This window comes from Lacerta agilis, chromosome 6, assembly GCF_009819535.1.
Source record: "Lacerta agilis isolate rLacAgi1 chromosome 6, rLacAgi1.pri, whole genome shotgun sequence".
In the NCBI taxonomy this organism is placed as follows: domain Eukaryota; kingdom Metazoa; phylum Chordata; class Lepidosauria; order Squamata; family Lacertidae; genus Lacerta; species Lacerta agilis.
The window spans coordinates 16,179,235-16,200,673 of record NC_046317.1 but is presented as its reverse complement, the minus strand read 5'-3'; the positions used below and the strand labels follow the sequence as shown (position 1 = coordinate 16,200,673).

The window sequence follows — 21,439 nt, the reverse complement described above, 5'->3', positions numbered from 1 at the left end:
TTACCTTTCCCAGCCCAGCAACCTCATCCCAAAAATCATTTGACTTCAAGCTGGATCCTAGACATGTTTACTTGCAAGTAAGTCCCATTAAGCCCAAAGCAGCTCACTTCCAAGTCCACTGGGCAGTAGCCTTAGGCTTTCTTCAACTTACTATTAGGAGATTCCCTGCCCCCACCCCAAATAAAAAAAATAAGAAAATGTGCATTTCATCTGAAAAACGTAAAAAGCAAAAGTCCCCATGTTTTAAATAAGCTTTTGTTTCATTCCCCGAAGTTCTGTGTTGCAGCAGCCAACTTTTTAATATTTACCTAACCTCCAATTCAGCTGTATAAAGCTAATTGCTCCGAGTTGAAAATCAATTTCTTAAACAGTACCAAAAATGAAAAGTGGGAGCTATAAAATCTTATTCTGCAGTGCTACAACTTGTCTAAATCCGTTCCTCGGACCCAAAGGTCTTCTTTTATGCCTAATTCGACCTGAGCAAGGCAAACTCCTCCAGCTTTTGAAAGGGTCCGATCCCGCAGCGTGCCGAGTTGTTAGCTTCCAAACTCTTGCAAAGGCTGGCAACTAAAACAAGGAATAAAGTTCTTCAACAGGCATGCCCCCCCCCTCCTTCGGATCTTCTTGCTCGGTGGCCAAGAGAAAAAATTCCAGGGATATGCTCGTCGCTCCGATCCTAAGAGTTACCCAAAGAGGAAAGCCCAGCGCGTTGGGGCGAGAGACTCACTAAGTGAGCCAGTTTCCTGCAAAGGGGTGGAGAGAAAGGGCGAGTGTCCCACCAGCTCAGGAAGAAAGAAAAAGGGGGGGGGGAGAAGATGCCTGCAACACGAACAGGAAGATCTGCCGGTCTCCTGAGTCTTTATCCTTTGCCCCCCACAAAGCACTCCCTGGGTATCTTGAAGGAAACTCTTTGCCTGTGGGAGCAGAAACCCCAAAGAAAAGGCTGGGGCCGGGTGATGCTGTGGGTGGGAGGCTACAGGGGCTGGGACGTCGCGAAGGTGGGTGGGGAGGTGGGAAAGCGATGGATCTACCCCACCCCACCCCCCAAAAATAGCTCAGTCAGCAGGTCGTCAAAACAGAAACACCGATCGCCTCTGTTGACGCCGCTGTGCGCGCCCTTGCGCCTCTGCTCGCTCCTTTGCTCCGCAGCTGGAGGCGGATCAGTCCTAGGAAGGTGTTTGAATAAATGATAGATGCGCGGACGGGAGACGGAAGCAGGGGTGAATGGAAAGAAGATTCAAAGAGGGTTGATCTTTTTATTATTATTAGATGATCGAGTCAAGCCGAGCGATTCAAGGCGTTCCTTACAACTTTTCGCAATGTACGCGGCCATGAACTGGGTCTGGCAACGGAGTGGCGAGCGTGGCTCACGGGAAAGCGCAAGGCTTTGGAGAATGAGACTTCTCCAGCAGGGAAAAGCTTGGTCAGAGAAGAAGCGAAGCAGCCCCGGTTCCCTCTCCACCGCTCCGCCAGCCTCTTCGGGCATCAGAAGGTGGGAAGTGAAATTAACAAGGCGAGGAGAGAGAACAAGGGAGGAGGGGGAGAGAGCGCTCTGGGCAACTTCAGGGCCTGCGGCCTGAGGGAAAGAGGGGCCGCTGGCTGCCTGTTTCAGGAAAAAAGGGCACATGCACAAACCTGGAAGCGCCACACTGCTCCGCATTCAAACGCATTCCGCATTACCGGGAAGGTGCAAGAGGGAGAGTCCTTAAAATAAATGGCAGCCTTGTTTTGCTTTGTTTGTTTTTGTTTTACTTAATTCTCGGACTGGATTGGGGTCTTTCTAAAGTGGTGGCAGCCCCTCCTTTACACACGCACACCTCTCCTAGCCCCACACTTTTGCAGTTGAGTTTCTGCTTGTTCTAAAAAACACTTAGAAAGTCTTGCGCGGCCCCAATATTGTGCTTTCACTGAGAAGAGGGGGGGAAATTCTTAATAAAGCAGTTTTCTAACTTCTGAACTTTCGGCATCTCTTTGCTGTGCTCTGCACACACATATACAAATCCCCGTTCACATAATGCTACAGCTACATCGCTTTGGTGGTGAAATGGGATGGAGAGATGCGGGCCTTAGCCTGCTGTAAGTAGAGAGGGACCTACTTGGAAATGAAAAATAAACAAGGCCACGAGGGGTTTGTTTCCTTGACCTGTCCTGCGTGGCAGTTCCGGAGTGAGGCACAGTCGTGTCTGGCAACTTCCTAGCTCAGAAGCAAGCCCCACTGCATAAGTGGGGGTAAACAGAAAAAGTGTTTCAGGGTTCATTTCCCATCCTACCCCGAGTTTGCGCTTCTCACATCTCAAAGTTCTGGATTCCCTGGGACTCTCGTCGCTTCGTCCCTCCTGCCAGCGTCAACTCTTGGAACGACCCAGGTCTCATTTAAGCCTAAATAAATGGACCCCCCCCCCCAAAAAAAATATATATATCTGGGAATCGAGTTTGCAGAGGCGAAGGAGATCCCTGCTGGCATCACCCAGGCTCGGAAACGAGTTTCGCCGACTGCCAGGCGCGTGAACAAGCTTTCCCAACTAATGCAATTACAGTACAGTACTTGGTAAAGTAATTCCAGATAACATGATGTGTTTAGGAGCCGCAAGCCTGTGTCTGCGGGGTTTGACAACCGCCAGCTTTGAACAACGTTAACTTGGAGGACCTGGTTTTAAAAGAACCCAGCTCCCTGTAAGTCAAAGCAGTGCCCTTAAGATCGCAGCCTGGGGCTTCCCGTCCTCAAGCGTGTTCAGCTGGAAGGAAATTCCTTGGAAAACAATTGACTGGTCAGTCTGCAATCCTAGATACTAGAGAAGAAGCCCCCCCCCCCCCGAAGTCAATGGGACTAATTTCTGACTAGGCATGGAGAGGGCTGCAGTGTCAACAATGCAATCCACACCATGTTTACTCGGAAGCAGATGCTCCTATAGAGTTCAATGCCCCCCTAGTGCTTAGGATTGCAGACTTCTCAACCCCCTGAATTATTACTCTCCTCATCTGGGAGGCTTGTGTAAATTGCTAAAGTGGTTCTCAAAACCGATCTGGTTAAGTCTCTACTAGGATATATTTGTGGCAGTAATTTTTATTCCGTTTGTGGAACCAGTGCACCCACCCACCCGTGAGCCCTCCAGGTGCATGGAGAATAGGCATCTGCACTGGCACAAGCCTGTACTAGTTGCCCAGAGGGCCCCACCCCCCACCCTCACTCCACTTTCCCCTCCCCCACTTGACTGAAGAGTATGCTAGATATAGATCAGCTGTTTTAAGTCTTATTGGGAAAACCTAGGAGACCTCTACACCCAACTACCCTCCCCCCAAATAACCTCTCCTGCTTCCCTGATCCCTCTTATCTCCCCAGCTCTGAAGACACCCACACTGGCAACTCTACTCGCACACCCCCCACCCCACCTCCAGACCCAGCCGACCCTTTCAGAAACTTGAGGAAGCCCTCTTGCCTTCTGAGAAGCGCCAAGCGCTCAAAAACTCTGTTGAGCCCCAGGCGCTGAATTGCAGCCGGGCAGGATGCTGAACCAAACGGTTCCCGCGCTCTCCTCCTCGGTAGGTCTGTGCTTCCAATCTGGCACCGCTACGCGCCAACAACGTGGGGAGAAAAAAACACTCGTTTTTAGCAGCAGGCACGGTCCGAAGTAACCAGGACTGACTGGTCGGGGGACAAAAAGAGACCCTCGGATCGGTCGCCCCATTGCAGACGGGCACTCCGGTTCCTGCTGCTGGGAGTTTGCTAGGGAGGAAAGCCCCTCAGGAAACAAGACTCTAGAGATAGGAAACAGCTCTCCGCCGCAATCCTGCCCCGCTCTCTCCGGGAATCGCAGCCCACTGGGATCTATAGGAGCTGGAATAAGATGCGCAGGCTATAATAAATGAGCTCCCTTCTGACCACCAGACTGACCTTGTCAGTTTCATGTTCCGCCAGGGACTAAAGCAGCAAATACCGGTAGGAGAATCCGCAGGTTCCCTTGTCCAGAGCTGTACACGCCTCATCTGATCCTGAGCAGGGGCGGGCGGGGGGTCTCTACTACCTTGCTTCCCCATTAAAAGGACCCCCAGCCTTCTTAACTGGCTGCCTCACTGAAAAGCTGTATGTACGATGCTGCCTCCTCCCGATTCTGTCATAGTGCAAGATTAGCGCGGCTCACCCTCTGCTACAGAAAAGTGTACAAGTATGTATGTACTCTTATGTAAAAAAAAAACAAAAACCTTCACATCGTTGTCCCCCCAAACCTATCCGGATACTCTCCCTAAGCCGAAGAACCAACCGCACACGTGTTTCACTTTTTTACTTGCAAAGCAAAAGGACTTCCCAAGTTTCAGGACCTCACTTTTTGTTGCTGGTGTCCAAGAAAGGCACAAGCGTCCCGTGATTTCCGGGTAGAGGTTTACAAATTTCCGCTTGCCTTCCAGTCTGTCTTCCCCCACCCCGGCCCCAGGGCAACAACAACATAAACCATACCAAAACCGGGCGTTCTTTTTATTGGGTCAACTTATGCATTTGGCGAAAACAAGATTTTGGACCCAAAACTATACTGGGAAAGTGGGGGGGGGGGGGAGAGAGGTAAGAAGAAGAAAAAAAGCTTTCGCGATGATTGTGCCTTACAAGGTTTCCCGTGTTACTTGAAAACTAGCATCCCAACAAAAGTTGATCCCGTTCTTTTCCATCAGAAACTATTTAAACGCCCTCCGCTTTAAATGTCCCACCTCTTACTCTGCAACTTTCAAATTCGCTGCGGGACCTTCGCTCGACACCCGGTGCGGTGCTCACTTACTCGGGAGCAGGGCGAGACCTGCTTCCGAGTAAAACGCTCGCCACCAGCTGCCCTACCAATTCTCATTGGGGCCTTTCCGGTGCCCTCTTGCTCCTTCCAAAGAGGAGCAGAGCAGCGTTTACTTGGGAGTAAGTGCCCAGGTTGCCAGGTCCGACCACTCTACAAACGTTTTCCTCCCGAGCGCGCGTGGACTTCGGAGTCCGCTTGGGAACCAGCGCGCTTCAGAACCCGCCAAGCCTTGAAGTTGCCGGAGGGGAGGAGACTGTAGGGAGCCCTCCCGGCGCGGAGGGGGAGAGGAGGCGCTCGGTTTGGTTTCCGACCGCCGGCTTCTTTGCTCGCCCGCTTTCCTGCCGGGGCAGCGCACCCACCCGCTCGCTCGCCTTCGCTCGCCTCTCGGCGCGCCCGGCGCCCAGTGCTTACCTTGCATGTTTTCCGGCATCTGCCCACGCTCCCCATTCGCCCGGGCGAATCCCAGGGCTTCCGTCTCCACTTTGGGCAGCATGACAAAGCGGCAGCCGCGGGCCGGTCGGGGCTGCGCTGCCTGCGCGTCCGTGGCACGGCGGCACCGGGACGCGGGGACAGCACCGGAGCGCGGAGAGGAGACGGCGGCGGCTGCTCTCCTCTCCCCCTGCTCGCTGCCGGACGCCGAGCCGGGTGGGCTGGAGCCTGCGCGCACTGCGAGCGCCCCGATCCCCCGCTCGGGAATGAGGCGCTCGCGCTCCCTCGCTCAGGGTCGGGCTTGGGAGGGGGGGGGGGTCGGGAGGGAGGGAAGGCGAGGGGGAGGGAAGGCGAGGGGGCGGGAAGGTCAACCTGCCCAGCGGAGTCCCCCCTCCACACGCTCGCCCGGTCCACCCCCCCCCTCCCAAAAAAAACCACCTCTCCGCGCGTTGGGGGAGAGTCGACAACTTCCAAGTCTCCCTACTCCGGATTCACATAGATTCCGAGGAACCGCCCAACTCCACTTTGTACCGAGGAAAGAGGCTCTTCCCAGCGGAGGAAAGGGAAGGAAGGGGGGGCTGGCGTGTGAATGTGAGCGTTTGGGTGTAACGGGGGGGGGGAGGAAACCGGGGGCAGACGCTGCCGGTTCAGCCAATGAGGAAGAAGCCCAGACAGTTCTTCCGACCCCCTCTCCCACTCCTCTTTTGCATCCTCCTCCTATTCCACCACCACCCCGGTAAGGTTGACATTCATGCTCCTTCCTGCGATGGGGGGGGGGGGGATTAGGGCCTGACACATTTGATCACTGTGATTCCGAGCTGCTCTTTTCCATTGTAAGAAAGAAATGTCCCGGAGGTTGCAATTCCGCTTCCCTGGTTCTTCCCCGGGGCTCTCAGAGGTGCAGATAACTCATCTGTTTGGCTAATGTTCTTGCTCCGGGCTTTGCGATCTCCAGAGGCAGCTATAGTGGCGCTCACTTCGTCCAACGCAGCGGGACTGACTTCCGAGTAAACAGGCACAGGAGAACCTTGGCCCGGCTGGGGCGCGCGGGGGATCAGGATGCGATCCTCTTTGCTGCGTAACCCACCTCCTGGGGACCGGGTGGAAAAGAGGAAGCAAGAGGAGGTGCTTAGGGCAGAAACGGATTGTGCCGTGATTGAAAGGCTTTTACCCCGGAGTAAATGCCACGAGATGCAGGCGCTTACGGCAGCGTGTTTGTAGTTGTTCTTGATCTTGCCTGCTTCATTCTGTACGAAACCCCAAGACAGACCCAGAGTTCTCGCTCGCTCGCTCTCCCTCCGCGCGCCCCGCTTATGAGTTGCAACTCTTTTGCGTGTGGCAGCTCGAGATCCCAGAGGGCGCCGTCACGGTTATGTCCCCTGAGATGCTGCAAAGTAATCTTAAAGGTTTTGCAAACATCCCCCCCCATTCTTCCCCCCACTGCTTACGTTTCCCTGAATTAGACCGGGGAGACGTTTCCTTGCCATTTCCACTACTGCCGCCCTGTCACAAACATTAAGACGAACGTTTAACAAAACAATAAATGAATAGGGCACGATCCTGCCAAAATGAAGCACGTTTACTTCCCGCGAAAGAGATCTTAAGCACGTGCTTATTAAGGCTTCCATCCGTGGGAGTTAAACGTGCTTAAGTTGGGGTGGATCGGGCGCGCGCCTCACGCCTTCATAAAAAAACAACCCCCCCCCCCAAGGCGAACTCGGAACTGAGCCACGCCAAGGCTTGATTTATGCATCTCTTTGAATCCTTCAAATCACCAGCGAACACGTTTTTAAGTGACACGTTTCCCAGCCGGGTTTGTGAGCGCGTTAACTGCGCTTTCATTTTGGTGAGCAGAATTCTCCAGTCTCTCAGCCGGTTTAGGGGGGATGCTGCGCCCCGATCAGCATCTGTTGGGACTGGCAATGGCTATTGTTTTCTCAACTGTATTAATCAAGATTTCACCTGCTGTTTCCTGCTCGGTGACAAGCTGGAGAAACAACAGCTCAGAACTAACATACTGGGAAACGGGCAGGAAGACCTCGTTGTGTTGCACCTCAGTTAGAAGCGCAAACCCATTTCCAGGGCTGTAAAAATGAATGTTTTCTGTCCTTCTCTTAACAACAACCACAACCACAACAAAAGTAATATTTTATAGCGTTTAGGTTTAATTAAAAGTTCTACGGATTTTAGGAAACGCATTAAAAATTCCGCTGATTTTGGGAAACGCTTAATCAGGTGATGGTGAAGGAGCGTCCTGAAGAAATAGGACCACACTCCTTATTTGGGTGCTATTGGTTCTCCACTGCCCAGTTTTCTTGCACCGTTACCAAATTAAAACCTCGACATCCTGATCCTCAGTTTTATTTAAGCGGCATTAAGACCTTTTGCTTTTAATGGCATGGACTTCATTTCTCTCTCTGCCGGCCCGCAAGCTAGGCCAAATCACCCAGTCGCTCCGACCTGCCTGTGGCTCCACGCAGAGAATTAAAAGAGCCAATTAGTGAAAGCCCCGATCAGCGTTTCCCGCAAAGGTTTTCCTCTGCTCTCCCCACCCCCACCTCTGCTTTCAGCAAGCCCCCTCTCAGCTGCACAGAGATGCCCCCGAAGGAACGGCGGATCATCTTCCTAGACTCCAGGACCCAAGAGGGTCTCTCGCTTAGGCTTCCTCACTCTTTAACTGTTTAGGCTTGGAAATATCTTACGACATTAATAACTTTTTACTCTATATGTGACACAGGCAGCGATGCCGTTCACAATTTGGAAATCTGGCTATTTCTTTAAAAGGTTTTCTTGTCCTTTGGTCACTTCAGGGTGGATAAGCATTGGGCCACTTTTTACCTTGGTCTGTCTTTCTTTCTTGGACCTGGCTTTGCTTTGGGCTTTTCTCGAACCTTAAATATCTGGGTGCAAAAACAACAACAACAACAACAACAACAACAAAACCTGTTCGCTGCTTAGTTCTGAGGCTACCTATTCACCAACCAACCTTGTTGGTTGCCTTGTTCTCGTTGATCCCACCAAAATGACTGACAATGGTTTGTTTGTTTGTTTGTTTGTTTGTTTTGCATTTCCCTGGGACTCAAAAGTGTTGTTGTTGTTTAATCCGTGCGCTTTGGGTTGAGGATCGGTTCACCTTCCAATGCCATTGGTCACTAGGGAAAAAACAAAACAGAAGGGGAGAGAAAAGGGCGGGCAGGCCTGAAAGATGGTAGTCTCTCCAGAAGACCCTTTTAGATATTAGATTCATTTGACTGTAGAGCTTCACCAGGAAGTCAGCTCTAAATCTGCTTGAGGGTGGAGAATGTGTGGGGCCTCTAGTTCGCTCCGTGAAAGTGCCTTGATGTTAAGTCTGTTGGCTAGTCAATTGCACAACAAGAGTAAAAGGGAGCGACATCAGATTTATAGGAGGTAGCCCAAGCGACTGGAGGCATTGTTTCGGCCTTAAAGGCAGGACCCTGAGCTGAAGTCGGGGAGAAGTTTAGAGCATCACCAGCCAGACTTGGGGAAGCCATGCTTGACCAATCAGAACACTTCTCAGCATCTTTATCCTCATCCTTCTGGGCGTGGCCCAAAGGGCAGGCATGTTTCTGCAGTTATCTCTCTGCAAACTACGGAGATGTTAAACGATGGAAAATAGTAAAAGGAAGTAATAAGGTCAAGCCCATGATACCTGAGCTATTTTACTTCTATAACCCACACCGAACCGCTAATGCCCGAGAGGCGAAGGAGAGTTTATTTGTCCAAATGTCCAGGCTCTTTGCGCTTGTTTTTAGATAGTTTCAAACCTTCCTCCCAGGAGGAGGAGGAGGAACAATTTGCTACTAAAGGCATGCCAAGGTTCCAACAGAGGTCAGCGGTCCAGGGCTTGACCCGTCCATAGCTCGGGAATAAACCACATCAAACATAATGCATAACAAGAACGGATTGCAGGACCCTCAACCTACTTCCTTGGAAGGCAGCGAATTGGGGGGGGGGGCATTTCTGCGTATGGGGGTTGGGAGCGGGGCTGAAATGCCTTGGCCTTATTTGGTATAGGTGCTGCTGCATTAGGACCCAAAAACTATAGGGCCCGCGGAATAAATTGGTTCAGGGGCCGTGTTCACACGTGCAAGGCACCACTCGCTTTCAGTGGAAAAGTGTTAGGAAAATTATCTCTGCAATGTTACACAGTAGGCTATCTGAGATTGCCCATCCACACCCTTAGGGGGCAAACACAGGAGAAGGGCCCCGCTATCACCTATCCGAAAATCCTCTAAAAAGAAGGGAGGCGGGGGAGATAGGGACTTTCGTCCCTTTCCTCTGGAGTCCGCGCCGGTCAGAGTCAGAACTACAGGACTAGAGGGGACACCCTGTCCCGTGTAAACCTACTAGAGGGCTGCGCCGGTTTGCCCAAGTCCGTTTCTCCAAAGCGACAATTTCAAGGCAAAGTCATCCTTCTCTCCCGGGTCTGCCTTTAATTTAACCGAGAGCTTTAGCATTTCCCTTCGCCTTGAGCGAGGGCCCTTGGCGCCCTTTCCTTCAAGCCCGCTTTCCCCATCCCTTTCACACCAACTTCTAACTTCTCTCGGCGCTACGCGCCTCTCCCGAGTTTGCGGAGCTCGCCCTGACTTTTGGCGGAAGCTTTTGATTGACGCTTACAATTATCAAAGATGATGGCTCAGGGAGGCTTCATAAGCCTTCGTTAGGAGGGGAAAGCATAAACCCGCCCCCCTTCCACTCAAGATAGAAGCCCACTTTAGGGGGAAAGAAAAAGAAAGAAAAGAAAAAGAAAGAAACCGCGGAGCGAGTAAAATAACAAATAAATACAGTCTGTAGCATTTCAAAGTCTTGCGATCCCGAGCCTAGAAACTTGAGTTGGCCAGTTTGTTAGAGCGCTAAGATGTCCGGCTGCGATTGGGGAGAGAGCCAAGTTCGAATCCTACCTCCGGCACACGAAGCTCTTCAGCTGAGCTTGGGTGAATCGCAGGGTTGTTGCGAAGAAACAGAGGAGAGGAAGGCACCAAATTGCTCAGGGTCGTAAGCACAAGAAGAGGTTGCAGAGAGCTCCCAAGGGATCTCTTCAAGCTAGGTGAATGAATGGGCATGAAGATGGCAAATGCGAGTCAATGGAAGAAAGTGGGAAGCGAGGTGCGCTCGGGGAATCCCTCTCTCCGCCTAACTTTCAGGCGCTTTGAACTATTGGTGTCCATGAAAACGGAGGTCCACGCGTGTGGCAGCTGTGACCAAGGTGGAGTCCATGCTAGGGATCATTTGGAGAGGGCTTCAGAGTAAAACTGCCGGTGCCACAGTGTCCTTGGACAAATCTATATGGCGCTGGAACGCTGCGTTGAGTTCAGGTTTATGGCTGTCCAAAAACGGTGCTGCAGAGTGGGCAAAAAGGGCAACCCCAATGGTCCAGGGGCCTGAATAACGCCCCTATGAGGAAAGGTGACAACATCTGTGGCTTTTTAGTTTACGGAGGGGGTGGAAATGATGAGGGGGGGCATGACAGAGAAATACAAGATCATGCATGGTGTGTTAAAGGGGGGGGGGGAGAGACGCGACCATCCAGTGTCAGGGCGGGCAAAAGGAGGTCCTGTTTTTACCCATCGCGCGCTTAAAACCATATGATTCGCTTTCACAAGAGGCAGCGACGGCCACAAAGCTGCATGGCTTTGAAAGGGGAACTGGGCAATTGCACAATAAGGCAATCAAGGCTCCTAGCCGTGGTTGGAGGCAGGATACCTCTGCACACCGCTTGCTGGGAATCCCAAGCAGGGAAGAGTACTACTGTGGCGTTCAGGTCCTGCCACTTGGTCGGTTACTGAAGGATGTGATGCTGGAAGAGACGGCGCTTGGTGTGATCCAGTGTTGTTGTTGTTGTTCAGTCATTCAGTCGTGTCCGACTCTTCGTGACCCAATGGACCAGAGCACGCCAGGCACCCCTATCCTCCACTGCCTCCCGCAGTTTGGCCAAACTCATGCTAGTCGCTTCGAGAACACTGTCCAACCACCTCATCCTCTGTCGTCCCCTTCTCCTTGTGCCCTCCATCTTTCCCAACATCAGGGTCTTTTCCAGGGAGTCTTCTCTTCTCCTTCATGGATCACTGCCTTGTCGCGGCAAAGGGGCTTGAATAACTCTGGGAAGCTATGAGCTATGCCATGCAGGGCCACCCAAGATGGACAGGTCTTAGCGGAGAGTTTAGACTAAATGTGATCCACCTGGAGAAGGAACTGGCAAACCACTCCAGTATCCCTGCCAAGAAAACTCCATGGTGTGATCCAGTAGAGAGATCTTATTATAGTATGTTCTCTACGTTGCCATGAGCTTATTGGAAGTGAAGCGGGACAGTAACTCATTCTCTATCAGCGGGAATTCACCCCAGAGCAAACGTTTTCCAAGTCACCGGGCCTCTGCCTTTTCTCACCCCTCTAGGACGTTTCGTTGCGCCTCTTTCGCCCTCCCGCTTCCTTTCGAAATAGGAGCTACTTCTGAGTAAGCAAGCAAAGGAGTGCAGGATTGCGCTGCCCGATCATAAACTCGTCGAGAGCAAGGTCTTTGTTTACATTCGTCTCATAAAGAACTTGCTTGGATTTCAGGTGATCAGATCAGGCAGGCTTCCTCTTCATTTTTTCATCCCGCAAAATGCTGCGTGTATTCGCGCACTTCACCCATAAACGACTTGGAGGCACTCTTTCTTAGTAGTAGCAGATTACATCCTCAAAGAATGTACACATGGGAATTTTTTTTAGGTAGGCTATCTTAAATAAGTTTACTTGGAAGGATGTGTCACATTGATCTCACTTCAACCTTTCTCCAAATAATATGGCTTAGAATGGTAGTGCGCCTATGCGTTCCAGTAAGCAGCGAGTGACTTAGCCCAGTTGCGGTTTTTTTTAAAGTCCTTCCTCTGCCACAAACTCAGTAGCTGGCCTTGGGCATGTCACCTATCTCTTAGCGTCAATTGCCAACGTCGATATTAAAAGCACACACACGAAGAGGTGCGATCCTAACCAACTGCTTATGCTTACTCTGAAATTACTCCCTCGTGAATTCTCAAATGGGAGTCCCATTCAGGTAAGTGGAAGACTGTAGTTTTAACCAAAAACCTCATCCCCCGAAACGGGGGGGGGCATATTACACCCTGACCCTTCCTGTCTGCTTACTTGGAAACCAAGCTTGGAAGCAGTTGGGAATTCTTTCCAAAGCAGTGTGCTTTTGGGTTCTGCATTAAAAAAAAAAACTTTTTTATATTAAGCGACTATCTTTTTATTAAGTCAAGGCGATTTTCACGAAACCGCAGAGGAACGCGTCGAGATCCACTCGCAGGCAAGGCAATGTTTGTCTCTGATGAACCTCCACAAAGATGCAAAGATCACATTGGCACACAGTGGAAAAATGTGCCTTTCGTCAGGCGCGGGGGCGGGGCTGCGGGGAAAAGAGCCGATCTTAACTGTCTGGTTCAGAGTCCACCAAGGGCTCTTTTTATAAACCGCGCGCGGCGGAGCTGGCTGGGAAAAGGCTGGTGTCAACTCGGCCAAATGTCCTGGTGCGTTTCCATTTCCACTATTCCGCATTCGCATCGCACACAGCAATCCAAACTTTTCCTTCCTTCCTTCCTTCCTTCCTTCCTTCCTGTCCCAAAGCAACTGCAACCCGAATTTCTGGATCAGGAACGTTTTCGTCTCTGGTTGCTGTAAAACCCCACCTTGGATCTTTCCAAAAGGAAAACCGAATTCGAACTGAACCGCCCATACTTGTCAACAACACGGGCGCAAAGTGAAACTAAAAAGACGCGACATTCTTTCTTTCTTCCTTCCTTCCTTCGCTTTGGATTGCGAAAGTGAATAATCGAGCAGATGGATGTTGCAATCCTACTCCTAGCTGCCCGCTGTGTAACTTCCCTCCTCCTAGTCGCCCAGTCTTTCTTAACCCTTATTTCAGTGTAAACGCAACCAGAACATTTTTAAATTAATAAAAAAGAAAAGAAAAATAGGTCCCTTGAAAATGTCATAGGAGACTTCCTCGTGTATCAACAGAGAAAGTTATATTCCTTCGCACGTCGAGGCATGAGGACATTTCATTGTTGAAAGCTGCATTCCTCTGCTCACATACCTGGGAGCAAACTCTATTGAACGCAGAAGGACTTTGGTCCAAATGCTCTGAATAGTATTAAGCAATATGCCTTTCCTGGCAATTTTCAACAGTCCACCTCCCATCCATTACTAAATTGGAATTAAAGTTGCACACTTGCTTGCCTAGGACTGGGCTACATGTCCCTTTGATTTCAGTGGAATTTATCACCTGGTGATGAAACCAAGACAGCATAAGTTAATTGTGACTAACAGCAAAATCCTAAACAAGCTTGTGCAGAAGCAAATTCCACTTGGTTGCTTAACCCCCAACTAAGTGTGCATAGGATTGCTGCTGGAATCCATTGAGATCAATGGGATTTACAGTGCAATCCTGCAATCTTTACTTAGATGTAAGCCTTGCTCTATTCAGTCTTAGGCAAGTGTCATATTATTGCCAGATAACATTAGCTGTTGAGTTGGGGAGGCATTTAAAACACCCTTGAAACCCATGTAAGAGCACCCCTTTTGAAGGCTGTGTTTACCCATTCAGAGTGACAGCAGGGAGCATTCTCCTTGTTCTGAGCTAACTTTGCACTGAATTGTTGTTGTTGTTCAGTCGTTCAGTCGTGTCCGACTCTTTGTGACCCCATGGACCAGAGCACGCCAGGCACGCCTATCCTTCACTGCCTACCGCAGTTTGGCCAAACTCATGTTAGTAGCTTCGAGAACACTGTCCAACCATCTCATCCTCTTTGCACTGAATAGAGAGCCATATCTGACTGACCATTTGGTTGAAATGTCATTATGCTCCGAAATTGACAGGGATCTTACCACTAGGAAGACGGACTAACCCTGTGGTAGAGAACCTGTGACCCTCCAGATGTTTCAGGATAAAAACTTCCACTGTCTCTGGCCAATAGTCATGCTGGCTGGGGATGATAAGAGGTGGTGTCCAACCACATCTGGAAGACTACAGACTTCCCACCTCTGGTCTAACTTGCATTGAAACAGCAGGTTGGGGAAGTTTCAGGAAACATTTCAGCCCCTCTGAAGATTCCCTTTTGCATCATAAACATTTGCATGAGAACATTCAACACAACTAGTTGCTGTGACTAACTTGTTTCATTGATTTCATCGGAATGTTCACTGAGATTATAAACGTAACTTGGAAGTATGTTGAATAGATCTTATTTAGACTTATTGGAACCTTAACCATGATTATCTTTGGTTGGATCAGAGTCAATATATTGAGGTGTTAATTGCATTTCTTTTGCAATCAGTCTGATTTGAGGAGTTACATAGAAAGGGTATAATTTCCTACTGATCTTGATATAGGATTTAGACTCCCATATTCATATCTGAATAATACTTCAGAATATTCAAATAATTTCTCATATATTATTTTTCTCTATTTCAGGAAGTGTAGTATTGTTTCTGTATAGCAGATGGAAGAACTGAGGCATAGAGCCAGTTCATGGTTTAGGCAAAATTTGAACCAGGGACTTTATTATAATTTTAGCGCAACTTTGGTCTACACCTCCTCCCATCAACCTGGCGCTCTTCAGATGTCTTGCATTCCAAATTGCATCAGTTGCAGCCAGTGTGGTTGAAGCTGAGGGATAATGGGAGCTGGAGTCCAAAACATCGGGAGAGCAACACGTTGGGGAAGGCTGAATTATACAGTGCATTGCAGAGTAAGATAATCCAAAGAACCATATAGAATCTTTTCTGAAGAAAGGAAGGCTATGAACTCAGAAACAAACAAATTTAGGCACGTCTCTGCCCCAAGGAGTCAATTCCCTGCTCAAGCTCATATTTACTAGAGATTGCACTAGGGATATCAACTGCTCTTTGATAAGGTCAATAAGGCACTCCCTGCAATAGGCTGATGCTTCAGGCTGCCATTAGTATTAGATGGATAACAATAAATGTTACACGAGCTGCAAAATTTCACAGGTAGAAGTGACGGAGTGGCTCGTTTTTCTCTTCCAACCCAGGCCAGTTTTTCAAGTTAGTGCTTCACCTCCCTTAGTCAAACATACCAAACTCCTAAACATTATTATCAGGAAGTTTGTAGTTTTACAATGGGTGGGAGAAAAAAAAATAAAGTCTGGTAAGTGATTTTATATAGGGTACTTTAAAAATAGTTCCAGAACTCCAGTTGATAACTGGGGGGTTTCACTTACTTTCTCTCACTGCATTAGAGGCCACCTTTAATGAGTTTTATGTGAAACTAAGAGAGGAATAAAAGGATAAGGCTAGAAATTAACCAAGATTTAAATTTCCCCCGATTTTTGGGTATGTTTGCAGGGCCGGCATCAAGGTTTGGCATCATCAGGTACTTGCTGGAGTCCACAACCCAGTAAGAGGCCCAATGCCAATCCCTAGAGACTCCTGGCCTTGTTTATTATCCTTTCTGCTGTTGGTTTCTCTTTACCTGCCCTGTCTAAGCAAGCAAGCATGGAAAGGAGGAAGGAGGAGCAGTAATCTCCATTTGTCTTGTCCTCTGCATCTGGCACGTGGTGACAACTGGGTCCAGAAAAAAATGCAAATGGGGTGGGTTATTGTTTAAGGTTTTGTTGTTGTTGTTGCAGTAGAGTTGTTGCTGTTAATTTTTTCCCATTTTTATTTTGTATGTAATGATTTAGCTGGAAGTTGTTCAATTTGGTCGTGTGCTTTTTGTTGTTTTGTTTGTTGCTTATGACTACTTCTGTTATGTTTGTAGCTATGTAATTTTTTTATGTGTTGTAAGTTGGCTTGAGCTTTCAACTGTGGAAAGGTGGCATACAAATAAAATGACTGATTGATTGAAATGAATGGGCGATGGCAAGGACTGGAGAGCTCACCTATAGCCCAAAGAGAATCAGTGTGCAATGGTCACTGGTGTGTTAAATGTGACTCTAGAAAACCAAGATGGGTATCCCAGCTAAGCTATGAAGCTCACTGGGTAGCCTTGAAACTAGTCCATAATAATGGCAAGAAACAACAGCAAGTGTAGCTTTGCAGAGGTTGGGCAAGATCATCCTTTTGGTCCCTTTCGACTCTAAAATTCTATGATTCTATAATTCTTACCAAAGTGCTTGCCAAACCTGAAGTCAGCACAGTACATTAACCGACTTAGCTCCAGTTCCCAGGCCTCCCTGTGTTTAAAACCTAAGTACTGGCCTTGTACTGAGCCAGACAAATGGCATACCTAGTTCAATATTATCTACACCAGGGGTGAGAGGAACCTTCTTCAGCTGGAGGGCTGCATTCCCTTCTAGGCAACCTTCCTGATTCTATGATTCCTGGGTGGGCGGGGCAAGAAGCAAAAGTGGATGAAGGAACTACCCGTAATTTCAATTTTAGCTGTGTACAGTATGGTTCCCAGAGCCAACTGAAGGCTTGCACTGGAAATATAAAGCTGAATTAGATGGGCACTCATCATGATCCAACAGGGCTCTTTTTAATGTTATTACGGTTCTGCCAGGAGTAAAGCCTTTAGTTTTGTACAAATCGCTGAACTCACACACAAGATAATTTATAGGGATTATCAAAGGAATTATTCAGCTGTGAAAATATTTGATTTTGAAATGTTTCTGATGAGAGGAAGGGAATGATAGAAATGGATTAAAATGATATTATTAATAATTTTATATTCTTATAATAATTATAACTCATTGTATGTTATACACACATATATATATGCACACATGCATGAATATAATTATAACCTCATATATGTATGTGCATTAAATAAATAAATAAATACTCTACATTGATGATGATGATTGCATAGCACCTAGCACATTGTTAGAAATAAATAAATACCGGTAAATGTTAAGGCATAGTGGGAAGTAGTAAAAACAGCAGCCTAGCAATTAGGTGAAATTTTGTGTCCAATTTGCCCACATCAATCTGATACAAAAACTGACATCCTCTGAGTTTTGCTTTGGACTGCTTGGTGAATTTTATGTGAACTGCTGATGATAGGAGCTTTATTTATTTATTTATTTATTTATTTAAAATTATTTTACCAATGCCCCAAATCACCTCATTTGCTTTTAATACACTTTCTTTTATTTCTGTTATGGTGGTCAACAACAATCAACAACTTCACATGAACAGGGAAATCTTACTTCAGAATTTAACACTGGGGGGCGCGCACGGGGGGGGGGGGGGAGAGTCTGCTCTAAATTTCTATCATTTCCATCTTTTATAAAATTGTCTCCAGACTACAGTGGTACCTTGGTTCTCAAACGCCTTGGTTCCCAAACGCTGAAAACATGGAAGTAAGTGTTCTGGTTTTCGAATGTATTTCGGAAGCCAAACGTCCAATGCGGTTATCGGCTATTGTTTCCGGCGTGCCTGCACCAATCAGAAGCTGCGCCTTGATTTTTGAACATTTCAGAAGTCAAACAGACTTCCAGAATGGATTAAGTTCAGTGCTTTTGTTTTTGCTATTTATTTTGCGTTTTTGTTTCTGAGGCTTTTCAGGTTAATTTGTCTTTGTGACTGTGTGGAACCCAGTTCAGCTACTGATTGTGTGACTGTAGAAATGGATAGAAGCCCCCAATCCAAACAATGACTACCATCAGTGCAGGTAAGAAAAAAAATAATTAAAATTTTTATCATCTACAATACTGTCTTATTTTATAGTACAGTACATGGATTATTGCTTTCATTTTATGGATCAATGGTCTCGTAAGGTAGTAAAATTCATGTTAAATTGCTGTTTTAGGGGTGTTTTTTTTTTAAAAGTCTGGAACGTATTAATCCGTTTTGCATTACTTTCTATGGGAAAGTGTGCCTTGGTTTTGGAATGGTTTTGTTTTGGAACGGACTTCCGGAACAGATTAAGTTTGAGAACCAAGGTACCACTGTATCAGTTATTTCCACTGAGTTTCCATGATGACAATCACCCATCCCCTGAATTTAGAATGCCATTTTTGATTTTTTAAAAAATGTATCCCCCCAATAGCACACTCACAAGAGTAGTTCTGGGGATCACCTGTTATACTTAATACTTAGTATACCCAGATGTAATCCAAGCCATTAAAAATAATCTGTATTCAAAATATCAAACTAAAAAAAGACTCTTTTTTTAGCCAAGTATACTCAGTAGTAGTAGTAGTAGTAGTAGTAATAATTACTACTACAACAACAACTATTTTATTGTTATTTATTTGATAGCTTGCCTGCCCTTCACTATAAGGTCCTGGTGGGTTACAGCAATTTAAAAATATAGTATTAAAAACAATTTAAAAGAAATTACAGACACAAGAATACAGGGTGTTCCAATACTTTTCAAGTGTGAGAAAGGCCAGGGTAAAAAAGAGGAGTGTCTCCAGCATGCAATAGAAACTGTAAAATGAAATTACCAGCTGCATCTCTGAGGGGAGGGAATTCCACAACCTAGGAGCTGCTGCAGAAGATTCTCCTCCTCACCCCGTGAACTTCTCTAAGGGCAATGGAGCTATCAGAGGGCCTTTGCTGATATTAACACCAAAGGGAATCTACAGAAGGAGACAGTCTTGCAGCTATTTGGGGCCTAAGTCGCTTACGGCTTTAAACATCATTGCGAGTACCCAGAAATGGGCCAAGAAACTGCCAGTTGGAGAGGTAGAGAGAGAAGACTTACAACCAGTGCTTTTTCGGTGGGGGGGGGGATGCAGGGGTACGCATACCCCTAAACATTTTGTGAATCTAAGTTTGGCCTCATTGAGGGGCAGTATTTCATTAAGGGAAGGAAAAAGAGTACCCCTAAACATTTTCTTAGAAATAAAGCGCAGCTTACAACTGCAATGGAAAGTGCCAACTGGGATTTGTGAAGAGCTTGAGGAAGTGCTGCTGTTCACATAATGTCCACTCCAATACTCACATTAGTGCTTATAAATTCCACCACAGTGCATACTTATAGAACAATACTCCGCTGTGGTATGTTTTACATATGTACAGTTTGCATTTGTTATGTGTTTACGCACTTGTATGCATACAAAACTCCACGTAGCATAATCCTCTACATTTTTTTTCCTTTTGAATACACACACAGATGTTCAGGCTGCACATGTATTAAAAGATCAGGACTTATTGTTGGGTTATCAGCTTCCCTCCAACATACTTGCCATTCGGCAATAAAATCTTAGTAGTGGGGAAAATAATCCCTTTTATGTAAAACTCATACAGATGGATTCTTAGGAAGGATTGATAATTGCAGATCTGTCATTTTCATACAGATTGACCACAGAACTCTAAGCAAACGGATACATTTTTACAGTAGAAAACATGGAGGTTAAAACAAGAGCAGTTGGAGTTGGGAGTACAATTTTAAACATGGTGGATCAAGCCTTACAGGAGGGCACAGGAGGGTTTTATAAATGTATAAAATAAACATCCTAAAACCAATTCGTTGGTCACATTCCTGTTATAGCCCACCCTTTTCAAAAAAGGGTTGCCATATTTTGAAGAACAAAAAAAGAAGACACATTTGCCGACTTCTAATTTTAACTATAGATTGTTATGACTCTACCCATGAAAAAGAGGACGTGTCCTGAAAAAAGAGGACATATGGCAACTCCACTTTTCATCCAAAATTTTATATATAAGGCTGATACGATATAAAATGCTCAGAAGTTTAGCTGTTGGCTTTAACGGAGCAGGAATTTTACCACAGGTTCAAAAGTATTGCAAGAGAAATTATATATAACCCAACTAGTCAATATCAGTGCAAATGAAAAGGGTTATCTATGGATATGTAATTTAAAAAATCAAACTTTAAAAACCGAAAGTACCCAGATGTTTCAGTTTTGTTAACCAATGGATGGTGGAGTGTTAAACAAGGACCAGAAATTGCTAAATAAATTTTCCGTGAAATAAGGCAAAACGGCACAAAAGGCCTAAATAAAAAAATTCTTATACTCGCTACTACAAAACAGCACGCTAAAATACTTTCTCACTGACTGTCATGTAACCCTAACTTTTTAAAGATTAATGTCCATATGAATGTGTGTTTGACAATGATCATTCTTTAACAAGTCAGATTACACCAATTTAGAAATCTCGCGGATTTTGCCAACTGCCATTTCACAAAGGTCAACCTGAATTCAAATTTATTCCTACACCACTAATGCCATCTTAGCAACTTTATAAACAGATAAAAGTATGGTCCAGCATAATGTATCATTTTCTGTCCTCCCCCACACCAGTCATTATTATACAGTTCACTGGGCAGGCATAGTCTAGCTGCAATTCACTTTAAAGTCCAGTTTACTTAAATGAAAGAGATTTAAGCATGTTTTTTCACATTGAAATAAATGTGACGTTGAAGTACAAAGTGCTTTACTGGGGCAGTGTGCTCTTCTTAAAAATATTTCACCTGAAGAAAAAACATGCTTATTCACACATCAACACTTGCACTTTTAAATGTGTATCATATTCTTTGGGATTCATATTCTTTTGAAGCAAAAATTAGACAAGCGGGAAGTGATCCCGTAATCAGGACATTTTAGCCCGAGATGGCTGATAAGGCTGAGATTTAGTTCTGTAGAACAAAACAGTCAGAAAAGGTTTTACTTACCACCTGGAAGAAGTCCATGTTTTATAGGTTCCTGTGCGTTGCCGGTATCCGAACTAGAAGACATAATTAGGTGCAAATATATAGTGCCCTTGGGTTTCAGGTATACAGCATTGAGGACGGCAAAAGGTGAGGCTTGTAAACTTTTCTGGCCTTGGGATACTTAGGCTACAGTAACCTTCAGTGAAAGTCAGGGAACAGTCCATCAACAACACACACACACTTGCGCACACACATACACAAATCCAATAATTCAGAAAGTAACAGGCCTGCTTTTCAATGGACTCTGTACTTTTTCCAACATTAGTGACCCTCTGTAAACCAGCCATCCCGTTTCATGATGGTCCCTAATCAGAGGAATCGGGAGCAGGGATAGGCTTGCCCCGGTCACGTGACTCTAAACAGGTTGATAAGAGGACCCTGTTATAAAGTGACAGCAAAAAAGAGATAAGAACTCTTGGCAGATAACAAGCAGAGAAATGATTAACTCCGGGCTGGAGAGGCGCTATGAAGCAGAGAGAGGAAGGCTGTAAACTTGTGGGGGGTCAGAAGATCATGCTGAATGGATAACCCCCCCTCCCTCCTTCCATCCCAATGTAAAGTGTAATACCTATAAACTCATGCTTGT

At 46.6% G+C, this 21,439-nt stretch overlaps 1 protein-coding gene across 3 annotated transcripts in view; it reads right to left on the bottom strand.

Moving 5' to 3' along the window:
- NR5A2 (nuclear receptor subfamily 5 group A member 2) overlaps positions 1-21,123 on the bottom strand; it is a 113,098-nt gene extending 91,975 nt beyond the window's left edge. The window contains exon 1 of one of the 3 annotated variants that reach the window (XM_033151437.1): positions 20,815-21,123. In XM_033151437.1, the coding sequence (XP_033007328.1) occupies positions 20,815-20,878 (64 nt within the window). In that variant the 5' untranslated portion in view covers positions 20,879-21,123. Of the gene's footprint in view, positions 1-308; positions 388-5,186; positions 5,342-20,814 lie in introns of those variants that run through there. The other 2 variants (XM_033151436.1, XM_033151438.1) reach the window with 2 other exon arrangements.
- Between the last annotated feature and the right edge of the window lie 316 nt (positions 21,124-21,439).